This window comes from Cherax quadricarinatus, chromosome 63, assembly GCF_038502225.1.
Source record: "Cherax quadricarinatus isolate ZL_2023a chromosome 63, ASM3850222v1, whole genome shotgun sequence".
NCBI lineage: Eukaryota > Metazoa > Arthropoda > Malacostraca > Decapoda > Parastacidae > Cherax > Cherax quadricarinatus.
In genome coordinates, this window is record NC_091354.1 from 17,921,007 (window position 1) to 17,940,880 (window position 19,874).

The following is a 19,874-nucleotide window of genomic DNA, read 5'->3' on the forward strand; positions in this document are numbered from 1 at the left end:
CGGCTTTTGTGTGGCCATGATCGGGGTCTTGCTGTAGTCCCTATGTTACACGCAAAACATTTTATGTTAAACAGTTGGCTGAGGCCATCAGGCGATAGAACCCAAGGATGGATATTTATATACTGGAAACAGGTGAGGTGCAGCAGTTTGGAGATGACGTCTTCAAACTTCTTCACCTTACCTGTTGCAGGTTCATCAAGGGACACGTATGACTCTTCCTCTGACAACGTCGCTTAGTTCCGCCGTCTACCTTCTAGAGTAAGGTTGAATACACTTGTTAGTATCGACCTCAGAAGATTGTTGGACTTTAGTTTTGTGTTGTCATGTGAACGTGAACATCTTAGGACAGGTTTCATCGGGTTGATTGGGAACATGTGCTTAAATAAATAGTTTAAAACTTAAAAAATGCGATTGAATAACTTAAGGAATATGATTATACTTTTAAAATCTAAAAATACGCTGAAATAAACATCAAAAACTTAACAGTTATGCTTAAAGAAATTAGATACATGTGCATAACTTGGGTATCTTTATTGTGGAAACGTTTCTCTACACAGTGGTTTTATCAGTCCAGTAAAGAGAAGAATGAATTGATGGATTAACTACATCGACTCCAGGTTGAGGGACTGATTGCCTCGAACTCTTTCTTGTCTTTGACATTCTTCTTTGTAGAGGACTGATGAAGCCACTGTGTGGCGAAACGTTTCCACAATAAAGATACCCAAGTGTTGCACGTGTGTCTAATTTATCAACTCGTCGGTTTTCTGAACCATTTATCTGCATTCTTAAATAAGCATTTACAACTTAAAACAATACTTAAAGGTCAGATAATGACATGTATAAGGTTAATAATGCCAATATTGTACTATAATTGACATGCAAGGGTAATATTGGATATAATGTATAGACATCTCCCAGGTCAGTATTGGTGCTGATGTCAGCAGTAAACACACTGGAAGTGTCAAGTGCCGTGTGGAGTGCTTGGCTGAGTGAGTCAAGTGTCTTGTATCAACATACATACACAAACACACACACACACACACACACACACACACACACTCACACACACACACACATGGTATGTGCCCATGTACACTTAACCACTGACACTTATTTTGTGACGGTGTGTACACTCGCCACGCACACTTGTACACTCCTGTGGCTACCTGCTGATGTCTGCCAGGATAATAACCCTCGCCGTTCAGTATTTGACTGAATTTATACGAAGAGTGAACGTGTTGAAAAACAGACGGAGGAGGATCGAGCCTATACCACTGACTGGGTTTAATGAGCCACGTGGGTTTAGCACTTTATAAAATAAAAGAGAAATGGTATTTCCTTCGGTTAACAACTGTAGAACTTGGGTTTGATTCGGGTGCTCGTGGAGACGTAAGAATGTTTTCTGACACCTGGTGTTGATGTTTACCTTGTAATAAGTAAGTCTTTCTTTTTGTGTATAAATTTATTATAATTTACTGATACAGTCTTGTACATGAAGTCTAGTTTCACCTTCACTCGTTTCCATTCCTTCCATGTATCACTAACAATCTAACTGGTGGGCTTGTTAGAAATCAGTCAGTTTAACTTCACATGGTCCGAAATCGTTAATGTTTTGTATGTGAAAGTGAGAGAGACAATGTGTGTGTATGTGTGTGTGTGTGTGTGTGTGTGTGTGTGTGTGTGTGTGTGTGTGTGTGTGTGTGTGTGTGTGTGTGTGTGTGTGTGTGTGCCAGTTTGTGATTGACGTATTATGGTGGTGTCTCGTCTTCAGTGTTTCATGTTGTTGTAAATGTTACTAACTTCTGGGTCTCACTTTTGTGTTCCACTACTCTTCAGTTTTCAGTCGTGGCCTCATATTATCCTAGTTAACAGTGCTAAGATAACCTTGTTTATATTTGTCAACTCCATTTATGAGTTTATCTGTGGTAATCTTATCGAAAACGAGGACATTTGTGTATTTTAGTCTTTTTTTAAGATTATATTATTTTAATTCAAGGAGTCAGTTTGTGGCGTAGTGTTGAACTTGTTCTAGTTTATCAACATTTTTGAGAGTCTGCACAACACTGCCGCTGTTTATTCCAATTTCCTTCTAACATGTTGGAAACTATTTTTGTGTTAATAACTACACTCGGGTCATTAATTAAGACTGCACTTGACCTTTTCTTAACCTTTTCATCAACAATGAAGAATGTTTTAATCCTAAACAAACATCTGCTGTCCCTGTTCACCTAGCAGTAGATAGGTACCTAGGTGTAAGCTGACTGGTGTGGGTCGCATCCCGGGGACAAAATTGACCTAATTTGACCGAAATGTTTTGCATAACAAGGGACTTTCTATGTAGTAATATATCATTGATGTCAGTTTGACCTATATACACTGTACGTACAGGTGCCTGTAGAAATGAAGATTATTATAATTATATTCTTCTTCTTCTTCTTCTTCTTCTTATTATTATTATTATTATTATTATTATTATTATTATTATTATTATTATTATTATTATTATTATTATTATAAAGACAAAAATTAAAGTAAATTCTCAGCATATATGCACTGAGAGAAATACACCTCTGGTTGTATACATCCCGGGTGTAAGCATTTCGACATCCAATAATTTCAGTAATTTATCACGCTTTGAAATCTTCATTTAGATAAGTTTGTCATATTACTTCATCTTTCTGTTAATTATAAGCACATTTTTTTAAAGGGGTGGATTGGTAAGCCAGTGAAAGGCCTCGGTCAGATGACCAAAAGCTCCAGCTGCGGGTCATCATATGACTAAGACCCGCGTCAGGAAACACTTGTCCTGTTTCCTGACAAATTTTACCTAGCCTAATCCTTCTGTTACTCTGTTCACTTCATCCAAGTCTTATTGCAGGAATTTACATTCATTTCATTATTGTGCAATGAAATGTGTGTAGTTTGCAATAGGTAAGCACTAGTAAGGTAGTTTATTTCCCTTACAGTTTGCACACTGAGAATCGAGCCTCCATCACTCCTAGCGCTGAACGACCCACGGGTTTACAGCTCCATAATATATATTATCATCTTTAAACGTGTTCATCTGTTTTATTCCGTTTTAGAAATTATATATATATATATATATATATATATATATATATATATATATATATATATATATATATATATATATATATATATATATATATATATATATGCAAAACAACCACTGTGAAAGAGTAGTGAAATTCCAAGCGCTTTCGTGACTACTCACATTGTCAAGGAACTGACTATGTGAGTAGTCACGAAACCGCTTGGAATTTCACTATTCTTTCACAGCGGTTGTTTTGCATATTTTAAAATCACCTGTTTACTGTGATCTTATTGTATATATATATATATATATATATATATATATATATATATATATATATATATATATATATATATATATATATATATATATATATATATACTGGGGCAAGTATCGAGTCTTGTGGGATTCCGTTATTACATTCTTCATGAGAATATTTTTTTCCCTATCGCTGTTTGTATTTTCCTTTCAAAGAGTTTTTCATCCATTGTAAGAGTTTCCCCTTTTTATTCCTATAATATATAATATGCAGATTAGTTATGAGGAAGGTCTGTTAATTTTTTTTTTTCGATCTGATCAATGTATCATTGTTTCCCTGTATAAGTAATGCAACTCTATCATAGTACATTCATTATTATTAATGGGAAGCAATCTGACTACGCTTGACAAATGGCGGATGATAAGATTTGGTCTAAGGAATGGGAAGGTAACCACAGTTCCCTAAATCAAGAGTTCGTCACCAGCATCAAGGGAACCCCCTCCCCCCCCCTCTCGTGAAGGGATTAGTAGATTTGATATACAGAATTTTGCTTATTGTCAACCCGTTGTATATAAATGTTATATAGTACCGACAAGATGAAGAGTTAGACACATGTTCAACATCTGGGTATCTTGATTTGTAGACGTTTCGCCATCCAGTGGCTTATCAATACAGTACAAGGACATAATGTGAAGACTGTAAAACTATATGCAAAAGATAAGGTAATCAGTCCCTCAGTCTTGGAGTTGGTGAAGAGCACCTACGGTGTTCTGGATGGTGGAAACTTCTACAAATTGAGATACTCAGATGTTGCACATGTATCTAATTCTTCATCATATTGTAAACCCACTATGGTGATAGCAGTTCTTGCTCCCGCAGATGTTTTACGCGTGCCGTTTGACCCCACTATGTGTAGCGCTAACCGCTCATAATAATAATAATAATAATAATAATAATAATAATAATAATAGATGTGCTTTAACCACCTCGTATTAATGGATTTTTTCCATATTCATGATAAAGTTTGTGAAAAAAGGCCTTTTGTTAAAACAGCTTATACCTCCTTCTTTTAACATTACCATTTTCCACTTGCTTCCGGAGTTGATAAGTTAGTTCTACACAGTGTTTTAAAATTCATGGTGACAACTCACCTGATTCTGGTGCTTCTCCTTGCTTCATATCCAGTAGTATTTTATTGTCTTCTAATTTGATTATTTCACTGTGTGTGTTCATATGTACTCGCCTATATGTGGTTACAGGGGTTGATTGTCGGTTCTTGGCCCCTTATCTTCTTTCGTCGCTGCTAGGTTCACTTCTGGCTTCGAGAGCCTTATTGTGCCTCTTCTTAAAGCTGTGTGTACTCACTTAGTTGTGGTTGCAGGGGTCGATTCATAGCTCCTGGCCCCGCCTCTTCACTGGCCGCTACTGGGTCACTCTCCCTGCACCATGAGCTTTATCACACCTCTTCTTAAAGCTATGAATGTATCCTGTCTCCACTACATCGCTTCCCAAACCATTCCATTTCCTGACTACTCTGTGACTGAAGAAAACTTCCTAACATCTCTGTGATTCATTTGACTCTTCAACTTCCAATTGTGTCCCCTTGTACTCACCTAATTGTGGTTGCAGTGAGCCCCGCCTCTTCACCGAGTGCTACTAGGTCCTCTCTCTCCCTGCTCCATGAGCTTTATCATACCTCATCTTAAAGCTATGTATGGTTCCTGCCTCCACTACCTCACTTGCTAGGCTATTCCACTTCTTGACTACTCTATGACTGAAGAAATACCTCCTAACATCAATTTGACTCATCTGAGTCTTCAACTTCCAGTTGTGACCCCTTGTTTCTGTGTCCCCTCTTTCGAACATCCTGCCTCTGTCCACCTTGTCTATTCCACGCAGTATTTTGTATATCGTTATCATGTCTCCCCTAACCCTCCTGTCCTCCAGTGTCGTCAGTCCGATTTCCCTTAACCTTTCTTCATAGGGCATTCCCCTTAGCTCTGGAACTAACCTTGTCGCAAACCTTTGCACTTTGTCTAATTTCTTAACGTGCTTGATCAAGTGTGTGTGTGTGTGTGTGTGTGTGTGTGTGTGTGTGTGTGTGTGTGTATGTGTGTGTGTGTGTGTGTGTGTGTGAGACGACACTAAGATAAAAGGAATCAGAATATATGATTGTGATGTTTGATTCGCTTTCAACACCCAGCCACAAATCCCTTCCCTTCTACACCCCCATCATCAACGCTAAACAATAATAGTGTTGAAGTGTAAGTTAAGGTGTTTTCTTTATCACAAGACATGGGAAAATGTTTTTGTGTTGACCCTCTTACTGGAGCTTTGAGGTCAAGTGATGATTCTCTCACTGGAGCTTTGGGGTCATGTGATGACTCTCTCACTGGAGCTTTTGGTCGTATGATAGAGGCCTTCCACTGGCTCACCAGTCCACCTGTTTAAATATCAGTGTCATATCATGTGATGGTAGGTTAGCACAGGCATTCTCCATCATCATTATTATTATTATTATTACTATTATTATAATTATTATTAAATTCATGGGGAAGTGCTAATCCAGTTAGGGAATACATGCAGAACCTTGTGGAAAGAGAAGGATAGGTAATGAGGTTTGATCTGAGGAAAAGGAGGGTAGCTCCAGTTCTTTGGATGAGGAGCCTTCTTCAGTGGTTCTCAGTTCTATGGTTCCTGTTAAGTTTTTAAGACTTATTTATTTTTTACTGATTCTTGTTATGTTTTAGCTTCACCTTGTTGAGCTTGTGATGCTCCCTCGCTGTAGGCTGAGTTGTATTGGTGGTGTCAACCTTTCCTGCTGGTGTTGCAGGGTGGTTGGCTGGCGCCTGGTGGTGCAGTGCTCGCCTCCGTCTCCGCCTTCTGCAGCAGCCGCCGTCTCCTGCTTCACCGTTCCCTCGCCGCCCTAACAAATAATCTTGCTTCGCGAAACATATTTCTTCCCCTCTCTTCACCCGTCGCTTTGGTAGGCATGTAGACGCCTGTCTCCACATATAGACGGCATCGCTCGATTGTAAACATCTGTCTCGACTTATAGATGTGACACCCCAGTCTTTTACACGCCCGTCTTTACTTATACACAGGGCACTGCAGGCTGTTGCACGCCCATCTCAGTTTATAGATGGGGTGCCACAGGCGACTGTTACTCGCCCCTCTCACCTTATAGCTGAGGTACTGACTCCAGCCTCATCACCTGTCATTTTTTTTTCAAACGAGTCCCTAGTGCAATGTAAGGAGCCCAACCTCTGTTACGGACTCACAGTCTCTGGTGTTGCGGCCACACTAAGTCCGAGTGCAAAACTCAAGCAACACAAAAACACTTGCGCTACTTCAAGACCTTAAGACTTGTGTTTACCCAGCTCTTGAGAATGCACGGCATAAAGCCAACAAAGATTAAAGTATAAAGAACGAAGCAAAGAGTGAGAACAAAAAGAGAATTCAGGGTCCCCAGTTTGGGTTATGTTAACGTGGAAATCTGTTATGTTATGATTTTGTGAAGACACGTGTTGAGAGGGGGAGTAGTAATAGGTCCAGAGAGACATGGGAGGGAAGGAAGGCGCCCAGGCAGGAGGGGGACCATGTGTGTGTAAAAGGGACGAGGAGGACCCAGTAGGCGACGCGGATAGGCGGGATAGTCAAAACTCACAGCAAATCTCTTCCTCTCTGCCTAGTCTACAGGAGAGCAGCGGGTCGCTGGAGGGTGAGGCCACACCTCCTGCCGTCCAGGATAAGCCTAAGGCCAGAGTGGAGGGACGACGAGGCCGCAACTGGTGGGAGTGGAAGGCGGCGGAGCAGCGGAAGATGCAGAGCGGTGACGAAGGTGACGACGAGCTGACCAGTCTGGAGAGCGAGACCTTAAAGAGACGTGCCCCTCTCCCCAAGATTCGCGAGAATCTGCCTGAACCTGACGGTGGGTGTGACTCTGGGTACGGAAAAGGGGGGTCAGGAGGTGGTTGGGTGTTGGGTGGTGAGGGGGCGGAGATGGGGGGCGCGAGGGGGCCGAGCAGCGGTGGTGGCGGCAGTCCTGGGGTGCGCGTCAAGTGCGCCGCACAGCCACCACTCCTGCACCAGCCTCGCCACCAGCCGCTACTCCTCCAGCACCACCACTTCCTGCCCCACCACCAGCAGCCCCATACGCGTGGCGGGGCTCCTGGCCCGCTTGCAAGTCAGTCCGCTGTAGGGAGCGGCGCTCCCCGCTACACTACCTCTCACGCGCCGCCCACACCCGCGCAACCCAACGACCAGCCCAAGAAGGTCACCATCACATCCTTCAATCAACCTAAACTCACGTTGGTTGTTCCCCCTAAATCCGAACCTCCAACACCCTCACCCGACAAGAAGCAACCTCCTCTCACCGCGGAGAAGACGACTCCCGTACACGACACAAAAGCATCATCTGCGAAGACACCTTCCAAGTTGTTCTCTCCACCAGAGAAACATCTGCCATCGTACCCTGATAAAGACTCCCCACTTTCCCTAGAGAGCCCGCCACCTTCAGCGCCGCCAAAGGACTTGGTGTATGCTGATGCTCGTAACAGGAAGGCGGTGAGAGGTCAGCATCATCATAAGTACTCCAGTCGTAAACAAGAGAAACCTTTAGAGAGAGCGCAGGATCTACCTGAGGAGGTCCCCGCTGCTGCCAAGTCCCAGCCTGGCGTCACTTCCAGTGCAGTGTCAAAGGAAGAGCCCAGGGACAAATCTTGTGAGGCCAGCCACGCAGAAGCAAAGGCACAACCGAGTGATCCAGTGAAACAGAAGGGCGGTGCTGGTGTCAGTGAAAAGGACACACACACACTCGCGGTATGGAGGCCACAGCCAGGCGGAGGGGCCAAGTATGGTCCACCGGAAGATAAAAAGCGCGCGTCGGAGAGGGGCAGCGGGTCCCTAGTGTGGGTGAACCTGCCTGGTGGAGGCTCCAAGCTGGAGTGGATGCCCACCCCCGCCCTCGTCACTATAAAGTCCACGCCGGCGCTGCCCAACCGCGACCGCCCCTACCAACCACCTCACAAACACAATGATAGTGCGGTGGGGGCGGCGCCTGCCACGGACGCCAGGGGGAGGGGAAGCAAGGGAGGGGGAGGAGCCCAACCCGCCTCGGGGGAGCGCGTGACGCGTGCGATCAGTGCTGTGCCACGTGCAAGTGACGTCGGTGTTACTGCAGGAGTTCACGAGTCTCCTGGGCGAGGCACTCCCGGCACGCGTGTGCAGGGAGTGCTGAAGCAGCCCTCGGGCTCACCCTCTAGTCACAGTGCCCAGCCAAAAAACGGGGTTGCTTCTGCCCCGGGCGCGACTCATAGGTCCGAGGGCAGAGGCACTACCGACTCCGAGGAAGGCACAGTGTTGACAGTGGCAGGGCGGAGCAGCGGGCAGGTAGTACGGATTAGAGTGCGACCGGAAGTGCACGCCTACTTAACAGGACTACCAACCACGTACATCGCGGCCAACATTCACGCCGCCACCGCCTCCGGCCGCCGTGACAGCCACCAAGACAGCCAGAGCAGCTCTGGCTCTGCTCTCACTGGTGGATCGGACGGCGGTGGCGAGGGTTCAACAGGTTACCACGAGCACGACTATGAGGAAGTGGTGGACGAGTACACGCTGTTACGCCGAGCTGTCGACGACCACGACCCTGAGGCCATGCAGCTGCTGGCCGCCGCAGAGGCTGCCATCAACCCAGACATCCCCGCCCGTCCTCACGACCCAGGTCAGTCTACTTCCCTGGGTGACCCTCTCAAGTGTAAAACTTCCGCTCCCGTGCACTCTAGCAGTCTGCTTCACTCACTAACGCTGGCTCCTACCTCATCCTGCCTCTCGATGCTGCTGCTGCTGCTGCTGCCGCTGCTCACAACGTAGAATAGAATAACAGTCATATCCGTGGCTCATACAATTCACAGCTAATCCACAAAATGAAAACGTCCAGTTAATATTTCCAGTTTGTGGGTTACTTGTGAGAATAGAATAGTTGTCCTGTCCCCTTCTAAAAACAACTTACACTAAAAACATTTGCATGGTGTGGACTGTAAACTCAATGTAGCTCCTAATACTCTATTGTCAGTTCTCTGTCCATTTTAATTTTTAATGTGATCTGGCGCTTAAATATTTGCAGCGACAATGTAACTCAGAACGACCCATTTTCCCCTTGCCTAATGGATACTGGAACTCATAACTACTTACATTTTGTTGCAAGCAGCATTAAATCCTCCCTCCACTGCAAAATATAAAATCTGCTTTAACTTTCTCTCCTCCACTCCTCCCTGCCTCGAGGGATTTGATGGGATTGTTCCATAATGGCAGAGCTGCACAAATAGAACACCACGCACATGTTTGGCAGCGTGAGTGTGTGGGGGGGATGGGGGGTTGGCACCTCCAGCAACAGTGTCTGAGCAACAGTGCCAGAACACTTCATGAGCAACAGTGCTTGAACAGTAATAGCTAAGCATTAAACTTAAATGATCAGGTTGTAATTAGCAGACGGGGTATCGAGCCTCCACCATGTCATGCACCGAATGACCCATACAGGTTTAGCGCATCGTCGTATACACTACAATTTTTTTATTTTTTTTTAAGCAAAAACATATGGTGTGTGTGTGTGTGTGTGTGTGTACTCACCTAGTTGTACTCACCTATTTGTGGCTGCAGGGGTCGATTCACAGCTCCTGGCCCCATCTCTTCACTGGTCGCTACCAGGTCATTCTTCCTGCTCCATGAGCTTTATCATACTTCTTCTTAAAGTGGCCTCCACTACATCACTTCCTAGACTATTCCACTTCCTGACAATTCTGTGACTGAAGAAATACTTCCTAACATGCCTGTAATTCATCTGAGTCTTCAGCTTCCAACTGTGACCCCTTGTTGCTGTGTCCCATCTCTGGAACATCCTGTCTCTGTCCAACTTGTCGATTCCTCTCAGTATTTTATATGTCTTTATCATATTCCCTCTATCTCTTCTGTCTTCCAGTGTCATCAGGTCGATTTCCCTTAACCTTTTCTCGTAGGACATACCCCTTAGCTCCGGGACTAGTCCTGTTGCAAACCTTTGCACTTTCTCTAGTTTCCTTACATGCTTGGCTAGGTGTGGGTTCCAAACTGGTGCTGCATACTCCAATATGGGCCTAACGTACATAGTGTACAGTGTCTTGAACGATTCCTTATTAGGATATCGGAATGCTGTTCTTAGGCTTGCTAGGCGCACGTATGCTGCAACAGTTATTTGGTTGATGTGCGCCTCAGGAGATGTTCCCGGTGTTATACTCTCCCCAAGATTCTTTTCCTTGAGTAAGGTTTGCAGTCTCTGGCCCCCTAGACTGTACTCCTTCTGGTGGGGTTAAACTCCAGAAGCCAGTTGCTGGACCAGGCCTGCAGCTTGTCCAGATCCCTATGTAGTTCTGCCTGGTCTTGTTCGGTTGAATTCTTTATGTCGTTCACAATACTAGAAACAGCACCGGTCTTAGGATTGACCCCTGTGGAACCCCGCTCGTTACAGGCGCCCACTCTGACACCTCGCCATGTACCATGACTCGCAGTTGTCTTCCTGACAGGTATTCCCTGATCCATTGTGGTGCCTTCCCTGTTATCCCTGCCTGGTCCTCCAGCTTTTGCATTAATATCTTGTGTAGATCTGTGTCAAACGCCTTCTTACAGTCCAAGAAAATGCAGTCTACCCACCCCTCTCTTTCTCTCGTCTTACTGTTGTCACTCTGTCATAGAACTCCAGTAGGTTTGTGACACAGGATTTCCCGTACCTGAAATCATACTGGCTGTCGTTGATAAGCTTATTCCTTTCTAGATGTTCCACCACTCTTCTGATAATCTTCTCCATGACCTTGTATACTATACATGTCTGTGACACTGGTCTGTAGTTTAATGTTTCGTGTCTGTCTCCATTTTTAAAAATTGGGGCTACATTTGCAGTCTTCCATACCTCTGGTAGTCGCCCTCTTTCGATAGATGTGGTGAAGATTGTTGTTAGTGGTACACATAGCGCCTCTGCTCCCTCTCTCAGAACCCATGGAGAGATGTTATCCGGCTCCATCGCCCTTGAGGTATCTAGCTCGCTTAGCAACTTCTTTACTTCTTCCCCGGTTGTATGTATTGTGTCCAACACTTGATGGTGTACCCCTCCTCTCTGTCTTTCTGGAGTCCCTTCTGTCTCATCTGTGAACACTTCTTTGAATCTCATGTTCAGCTCCGTACATATTTCGTGGTGGCTTCTTGTAACCTCCCCTCCTTACTCAGCCTGATTACCTGGTCCTTGGCTGTTGTTTTCCTCCTGATGTGGCTGTACAACAGCTTCGGGTCAGATTTGGTTTTCGCTGTTTTGCCCCCTATACTTCTTCCATTCTCTAGCACATTTGGTTTTGCCCTCCCTACACCTTTGGGTAAACCAAGGGCTCATCCTGGCTTTCTCGTTATTTCTGTTACCCTTGGGTACAGAGCTCTCCTCAGCTTCCGTGCATGTTGTTGCCACATATTCCATCATCTCGTATACTGACTTCCCTGCCAATTCTCTGTCCCACTGAACCCCTTGCAGGAAATTCTTTATGGCTGCGTAGTCACCTTTCTTGTAGTTTGGCTTCACTCGTCCTGCCCTTCCTGCTTCCCTTTCCACTTGTAACTCTACTACGTATTCGAAGCTCAGAACCACGTGATCACTGGCCCCGAGGGGTCTTTCATATATGATGTCCTCAATATCTGCACCACGCAAGGTGAATACTAGGTCCAGTCTCGCTGGTCATCGTCTCCTCTCTCTCCGGTAGTGTCCCTTACGTGTTGGTACGTGAGGTTTTCCAGTACCACCCCCATCATCTTAGCCCTCCACGTTTCTGGGTCTCCATGTGGCTCCAGGTTCTCCCAGTCGATTTCCTTGTGGTTGAAGTCACCCATAATCAGCAGCTTTTCCCTGCTCACTTGATCCCTTCTGGCCACTTCAGCCAGTGTGTCAACCATCGCTCTATTACTCTCATCATACTCTTGCCTTGGCCTCCTGCTGTTCTGTGGTGGGTTATACATCACTGCAATTATCACCTTGGGACCTTCAGACTGAAGTGTTCCTATTATGTAATCTCTTGTTTCTCATCTGCCTCCTCTCTCCAGCTCATCAGAATCCCATCGCATAGCTCCTGAAGATGCACGAGAGTGCGAAAGACGCAGAACAAGTCACATCCCCGTGTGACTTATTCTGCATTGTTAAGATGGCTTGTTTGCGATTTTATTGCATATATATATATATATATATATATATATATATATATATATATATATATATATATATATATATATTTATATATATATATATATATATTTATTATCACACTGGCCGATTCCCACCAAGGCAGGGTGGCCCGAAAAAGAAAAACTTTCACCATCATTCACTCCATCACTGTCTTGCCAGAAGGGTGCTTTACACTAGAGTTTTTAAACTGCAACATTAACACCCCTCCTTCAGAGTGCAGGCACTGTACTTCCCACCTCCAGGACTCAAGTCCGGCCTGCCGGTTTCCCTGAACCCCTTCATAAATGTTACTTTGCTCACACTCCAACAGCACGTCAAGTATTAAAAACCATTTGTCTCCATTCACTCCTATCAAACACGCTCACGTATGCCTGCTGGAAGTCCAAGCCCCTCGCACACAAAACCTCCTTTACCCCCTCCCTCCAACCTTTCCTAGGCCGACCCCTACCCCGCCTTCCTTCCACTACAGACTGATACACTCTTGAAGTCATTCTGTTTCGCTACATTCTCTCTACATGTCCGAACCACCTCAGCAACCCTTCCTCAGCCCTCTGGACAACAGTTTTGGCAATCCCGCACCTCCTCCTAACTTCCAAACTACGAATTCTCTGCATTATATTCACACCACACATTGCCCTCAGACATGACATCTCCACTGCCTCTAGCCTTCTCCTCGCTGCAACATTCATCACCCATGCTTCACACCCATATAAGAGCGTTGGTAAAACTATACTCTCATACATTCCCCTCTTTGCCTCCAAGGACAAAGTTCTTTGTCTCCACAGACTCCTAAATGCACCACTCACCCTTTTTCCCTCATCAGTTCTATTATTCACCTCATCTTTCATAGACCCATCCGCTGACACGTCCACTCCCAAATATCTGAATACATTCACCTCCTCCATACTCTCTCCCTCCAATCTGATATCCAATCTTTTATCACCTAATCTTTTTGTTATCCTCATAACCTTACTCTTTCCTGTATTCACTTTTAATTTTCTTCTTTTGCACACCCTACCAAATTCATCCACCAATCTCTGCAACTTCTCTTCAGAATCTCCCAAGAGCACAGTGTCATCAGCAAAGAGCAGCTGTGACAACTCCCACTTTGTGTTTGATTCTTTATCTTTTAACTCCACGCCTCTTGCCAAGACCCTCGCATTTACTTCTCTTACAACCCCATGTATAAATATATTAAACAACCACGATGACATCACACACACACACACACACACTATATATATATATATATATATATATATATATATATATATATATATATATATATATATATATATATATATATATATATATATATATTATCGATAGTAACACATGGGCCGTCTCTCATCTAGGTAGGGTAACCCGAGAAAAAAGAAACACTTTCATCCTCCCTCACTCCATCACTGTCTTGCCAGAGTCGCGCCGATACTACACTTCATATACCTCTCTAAACTGGAAATATCCCCACCCCTCCTGCAGAGTGCAGGCACTGTACTTTCCACATCCAAGACTCAAGTCCGGCTTACTGGTTTACCCTGAATCCGTTAATAAATGTTACATGTTTACATGCTTGTCTGCATTCCTATCTGATATGCTCACACACGCCTGGTGGTTGTTCAAGCCCCTTCGATACAAAACCTTTACCTCCTCCCTACATCTTTTATTCGGGCAATTCCTAACCCACGTTTTCCCAACTACATATTTATACACCCTCCAAGTCATCCTATTTTGCTCCACTCTCTCTGAATATCCAAACCACCCCAACAGCCTCTCCTCAGCCCTGTGGATAATACTTTTAGGAACCCCGCACATCCTTCTAATTTCCAGACTACGAATTATCAGCATGATATCCACACCACATATTTCCCTAGGACATGACATCTCTACTGCGACTGTATTTCACACACACACACACACACACACACACACACACACACACACACACACACACACACAAAGAACACCGCAGACAGAGTATAGGCTAGGTGGACAAAGACTACAGACCTCACTCAGGGAGAAGGACCTTGGGGTGACCATAACACCGAGCACATCACCGGAGGCACACATCAACCAAATAACCGCTGCAGCATACGGGCGCCTGGCAAACCTGAGAATAGCGTTCCGATACCTTAATAAGGAATCGTTCAAGACACTGTACACTGTGTATGTTAGGCCCATACTGGAGTATGCAGCACCAGTCTGGAACCCACACCTGGTCAAGCACGTCAAGAAGTTAGAGAAAGTACAAAGGTTTGCAACAAGGCTAGTCCCAGAGCTCAAGGGAATGTCGTACGAGGAAAGGTTAAGGGAAATCGGACTGACGACACTGGAGGACAGAAGGGTCAGGGGAGACATGATAACGACATACAAGATACTGCGGGGAATAGACAAGGTGGACAGAGATAGGATGTTCCAGAGAGGGGACACAGGGACAAAGGGTCACAACTGGAAGCTGAAGACTCAGACGAGTCACAGGGACGTTAGGAAGTATTTCTTCAGTCATAGAGTTGTCAGCAAGTGGAATAGCCTAGCAAGTGAAGTAGTGGAGGCAGGAACCATACATAGTTTTAAGAAGAGGTATGACAAAGCTCAGGAAGCAGAGAGAGAGAGGATCCAGTAGTGATCAGTGAAGAGGCGGGGCCAGGAGCTGAGTCTCGACCCCTGCAACCACAATTAGGTGAGTACAATTAGGTGAGTACACACACACACACACACACACACACACACACACACACACACACACACACACACACACACACACACACACACACACACACACACACACACACACACACACACACACACACACACTCACACACACACTCACACTGGCTCCTAGAATTTAAAACCGCCAAATGCAAAGTTATGAAGATCGGAGAGGGGCAAAGAAGACCGCAGACAGAGTATAGGCTAGGAGGCCAAAGACTGCAAACCTCACTCAAGGAGAAAGATCTAGGAGTGAGTATAATACCGAGTACATCGCCAGAAGCACACATTAACCAGATAACTGCTGCGGCATATGGGCGCCTGACAAACCTGAGAATAGCGTTCTGGTACCTCAGTAAGGAATCGTTCAAGACTTTATACACTGTGTACGTCAGGCCCATACTGGACTACGCACCACCAGTTTGGAACCCACACCTGGCCAAACACGTCGAGAAATTAGAGAAAGTGCAAATTTTTGAAACAAGGATGGTTCCAGAGCTAAGGGGAATGTCCTATGAAGAAAGGTTAAGGGAAATCAGTCTGACGACACTGGAGGACAGGAGGGTCAGGGGAGACATGATAACGACATACCAAATACTGCGTGGAATAGACAAGGTGGACAGAGACAGGATGTTCCAGAGATGGAACACATAAACAAGGGGTCACAATTGGAAGCTGAAGACTCAGATGAGTCAAAGGGATGTTAGGAAATATTTCTTCAACCACAGAGTTGTTAGGAAGTGGAATAGTCTGGCAAGCGATGTAGTGGAGGCAGGAATCAAACATAGTTTTAAGACGAGGTATGATAAAGCTCATGGAGCAGGGAGAGGGAGGACCCAGTAGCGGACAGTGAAAAGGCGGGGCCAGGAGCTGAGTATCGACCCCTGCAACCACAATTAGGTGAGTACACCTATATCCATCATAGTGTCGAGCGACAGGGAGGAGCTGCTATCCACAGGGAGGAGTAGAAGATCAGCAAGTACAGGGACATAAGCCAACAATATCAATTGTCTCAGTGGGATCAGAGACCTTGGGGTCATGGGGAAAACATGCCACACGTTTCCTTAAAGAACTGGGTTCCAGACTCATCGACACCACCAGGGACCCAAGGGCAGCCACTTTCATGTTCCAGCGCCTCAGCATGGCCATCCAGAGGGGAAATGCATGCTGCATACTGGGCTCGCGTCCGGCTTCGGAGAAGATTCATAATCGTTGATATATTGTACCAGTGTATTCATGTTTGTGTTTTCTATTAATGTATTCTTGTCTATTAATAAAGTATATATATAACATATAAATTATAGAGGGTGGTAGGAGAAGAAAATATTCAAACAGCTCCGGGGAGAACCTTGAGTTTTTCCCTGAGGTACGTTTATTGTCTTCTCTGAAGATGAGGATCTCCAGTAAAGTTCTAGAGGTGGTACCTCCCTTAAAATTAAACCCTTTCTAAAATTTTCTCTTATGTATTTAAAGATATATTTTTTTCATTTATGTTAATGTAAAAAATAATAATTTTATACCAAAAGAACCTTAGAAAAATTACCTAACCTTATTATAACAAGCGTAATTTAATTTAGCCTAATCCAACTAAATGTATTTCAGATAAGTTTAAAATAATTTAATAATAAACAAACACAATGAAATATATTTTTTTTTCGTTAGGTTCAGAAAGATTTTTGCGAAATTATTGTTTTCCTTATTCAGCAAGAAAAGTGTTGCTGTTTAAGCCAAAATCGTTCCTATTCGGAACGACATATATATATAACTGATACCCAATTTTAGGTCGATACCGATACTTTTCATATATATATATATATATATATATATATATATATATATATATATATATATATATATATATATATATATATATATATATATATATATATATATTATTTTTAAAATTATAATGACTGTTTAACATACATAAGGGAATGTTTATTGCACGGTGGGTATTAAATAACACAAGAAGCTTAAATATTATATAACTTAATTTCTCTGAGATATTAATGTTCTCATTACTTGGCTTGTTGTGTTAGTTACTAGTTGTTAAAAACACTTGTTGATTGTGTGTATGTGTGTGTGTGTGTGTGTGTATGTACTCACCTATGAGTGCGTGTGTTTGTGTGTGTTAGTGTGTGTGTGTGTGTGTGTGTGTTAGTATGTGTGTGTGTGTGTGTGTGTGTGTGTGTTAGTATGTGTACTCACCTAGTTGTACTCACCTAGTTGAGGTTGCGGGGGTCGAGTCCGAGCTCCTGGCCCCGCCTCTTCACTGATCGCTACTAGGTCACTCTCCCTGAGCCATGAGCTTTATCATACCTCTGCTTAAAGCTATGTATGGATCCTGCCTCCACTACATCGCTTCCCAAACTATTCCACTTACTGACTACTCTGTGGCTGAAGAAATACTTCCTAACATCCCTGTGATTCATCTGTGTCTTCAGCTTCCAACTGTGTCCCCTTGTTACTGTGTCCAATCTCTGGAACATCCTGTCTTTGTCCACCTTGTCAATTCCTCTCAGTATTTTGTATGTCGTTATCATGCCCCCCCTATCTCTCCTGTCCTCCAGTGTCGTGTGTGTGTATGTGTGTGTTTATGTGTGTGTGTGTTTATGTGTGTGTGTGTGTGTATGTGTGTGTGTGTGTGTGTATGTATGTATGTGTGTGTGTGTGTGTGTATGTTTGTTAGTATGTGTGAGTGTATAACTCACAATCGTGAGGTAGAGTGTTTATGTTGATATTTTTAAGCACACATATAATATTAATATTTTTTAAAATCATCGGTTGGTATCGGCCTGTTATTAACCGATACTGTAAAAATGGCTGATACCGATATTTTGGCACATCCCTAAATTAATAGTTAATAACTAATAATTAGTAGTAATTAAATACACAACTTACAGAGAAACATTATAATAATTATATATAATAATTTATGTTAAGCGCTAATCCCATGTGGGTCTTTCAGTACAAGACGTGTTCGAGTCTTGATCCTCCGTCTGCTGAGCGCAAGAAAGACGAGCTTCCTACTTTTACTCACCTACCACTTACAGAGTAACGAGATTTAAAATCATGTCTCAGGTTAGGTTAGGTGAGATTTGTCAGGAAACAGGACAAGTGTTTCTTGACGAGGGTCTCAGTCATATGATGACCCGCAGCTGGAGCTTTTGGTCATCTGACCGAGGCCTTCCACTGGCTTACCCGTCCATCCCTTTAAAAATAATGGATTCCAAATAGTGGCGTGTGATGTAAACTTCCGCTGTTAGATTACGAAGAGCAAGGTGATCTGTTCTGCGGTTGCTTGAACAGGAATAGCAAAAGTGGCATTAGTTAAAATGGTGTTGCACGATCTCTTGGGTGTGACGGCTTTGTATAGGAAGATGCCAAGAAACCTGAGTCTAAGTTTGTTATGGTTAGATGAGGAAGTAGAGCGGCGGTTCCTTGACCCAGAGAGAAAGACGGTCAGTGAGGGAGCAGTGCTTTACTCAGGGGCAGGGGAGCATGGGGAGGACGCACGCACACACACACACACACACACACACACACACACACACCATATAAACGCAAAACAGGCTAAGTGTCTATCGACAAGTTCCTTTGTGCCTTTGACAACCAGTACTTACTCTCTCTCTCTCTCTCTCTCTCTCTCTCTCTTTCTCTTTCATCTGCCTCCCAGGACTCTCGTATTGATTAGCAACCGTTAGCACAAAGGAACAAACCACGTGCCCTCTTAAATACGCTCATCAGCTGGTAGCCCCTCCCCCCCTTACTCTCCGAGCTGCATTTTGTGGGATGAACACAAACATAAAACCACACACGTAAAACAGGCCAAGAATTTATCTACAAGTGCCTTTGATACCTAGTAACTAGACACACAAATGAACCTGGACAAACTACAGTTACTTGAATTCATAATCAATAAACGTCTTGTGTTTGATCAAGAAGACATATAGACAGGAGGCACTGAACTATAGGTCTATATTTCTGATATGCACCCTTCAACACTCTCCCTTTATGTATAAAGAGGATTACCAACAGACCCCTACAGGTTTCTCATATTAGTTCCTGATTAGCCGGGTTGTGATGCATACACAAATAACCCGCACATAGAAGAGACGAGCTTACGACGATGTTTCGGTCCGACTTGGACCATTTACAAAGTCACACTAACGAAAAGGAGAGCAGGATGGGTATTGGGAACGGTATTGTGCCCTTTTTTTTTTTTTTTTTTTTTTTTTTTTTTTTTTTTTTTTTTTTTTTTTTTTTTTTTACACCAGCGTGATCGATCGAGGCAAAAACCAGGCCTTGTCTGAGACCGGGCCAGCAATCAAGAGACTTGATCGGGAACCGGGCCGCTGCGCCGGTGACCTCTGGAATCGAATACAGGAAACTTTTCTAAAGTATTGGAGAAGATTCTCAGCGGAGGGTGCTGGAACGCTTAGTGAGGAGTTTCCCGGAGTGATAACCATGGACTCAGAGATGGTGGATCCTGTCTGATGAACCATCTGGAGTTCTGGGATAGCTGAAGCAAGCAAGGAAGGGAAGGATGAACAGATTGTGTCTTCCTAGACTACAGGAATTTGTTCATGCTTTTTTCA

General features: G+C 44.0%; 1 protein-coding gene across 4 annotated transcripts in view; it reads left to right on the forward strand.

Annotated features, from left to right (window-relative positions):
• The window catches only part of LOC128698195 (proton channel OtopLc), a 1,090,877-nt gene that overhangs the window by 287,593 nt on the left and 783,410 nt on the right, over window positions 1–19,874 (forward strand). For 2 of the 4 annotated variants that reach the window (XM_053790324.2, XM_053790314.2), the window contains exon 1: window positions 7,331–9,039. The exons of 1 other annotated variant lie outside the window; for it this stretch is intronic. In XM_053790324.2, the coding sequence (XP_053646299.2) occupies window positions 8,265–9,039 (775 nt within the window). In that variant the 5' untranslated portion in view covers window positions 7,331–8,264. Of the gene's footprint in view, window positions 1–7,330; window positions 9,040–19,874 lie in introns of those variants that run through there. One more of the 4 variants, XM_053790317.2, reaches the window with a different exon arrangement.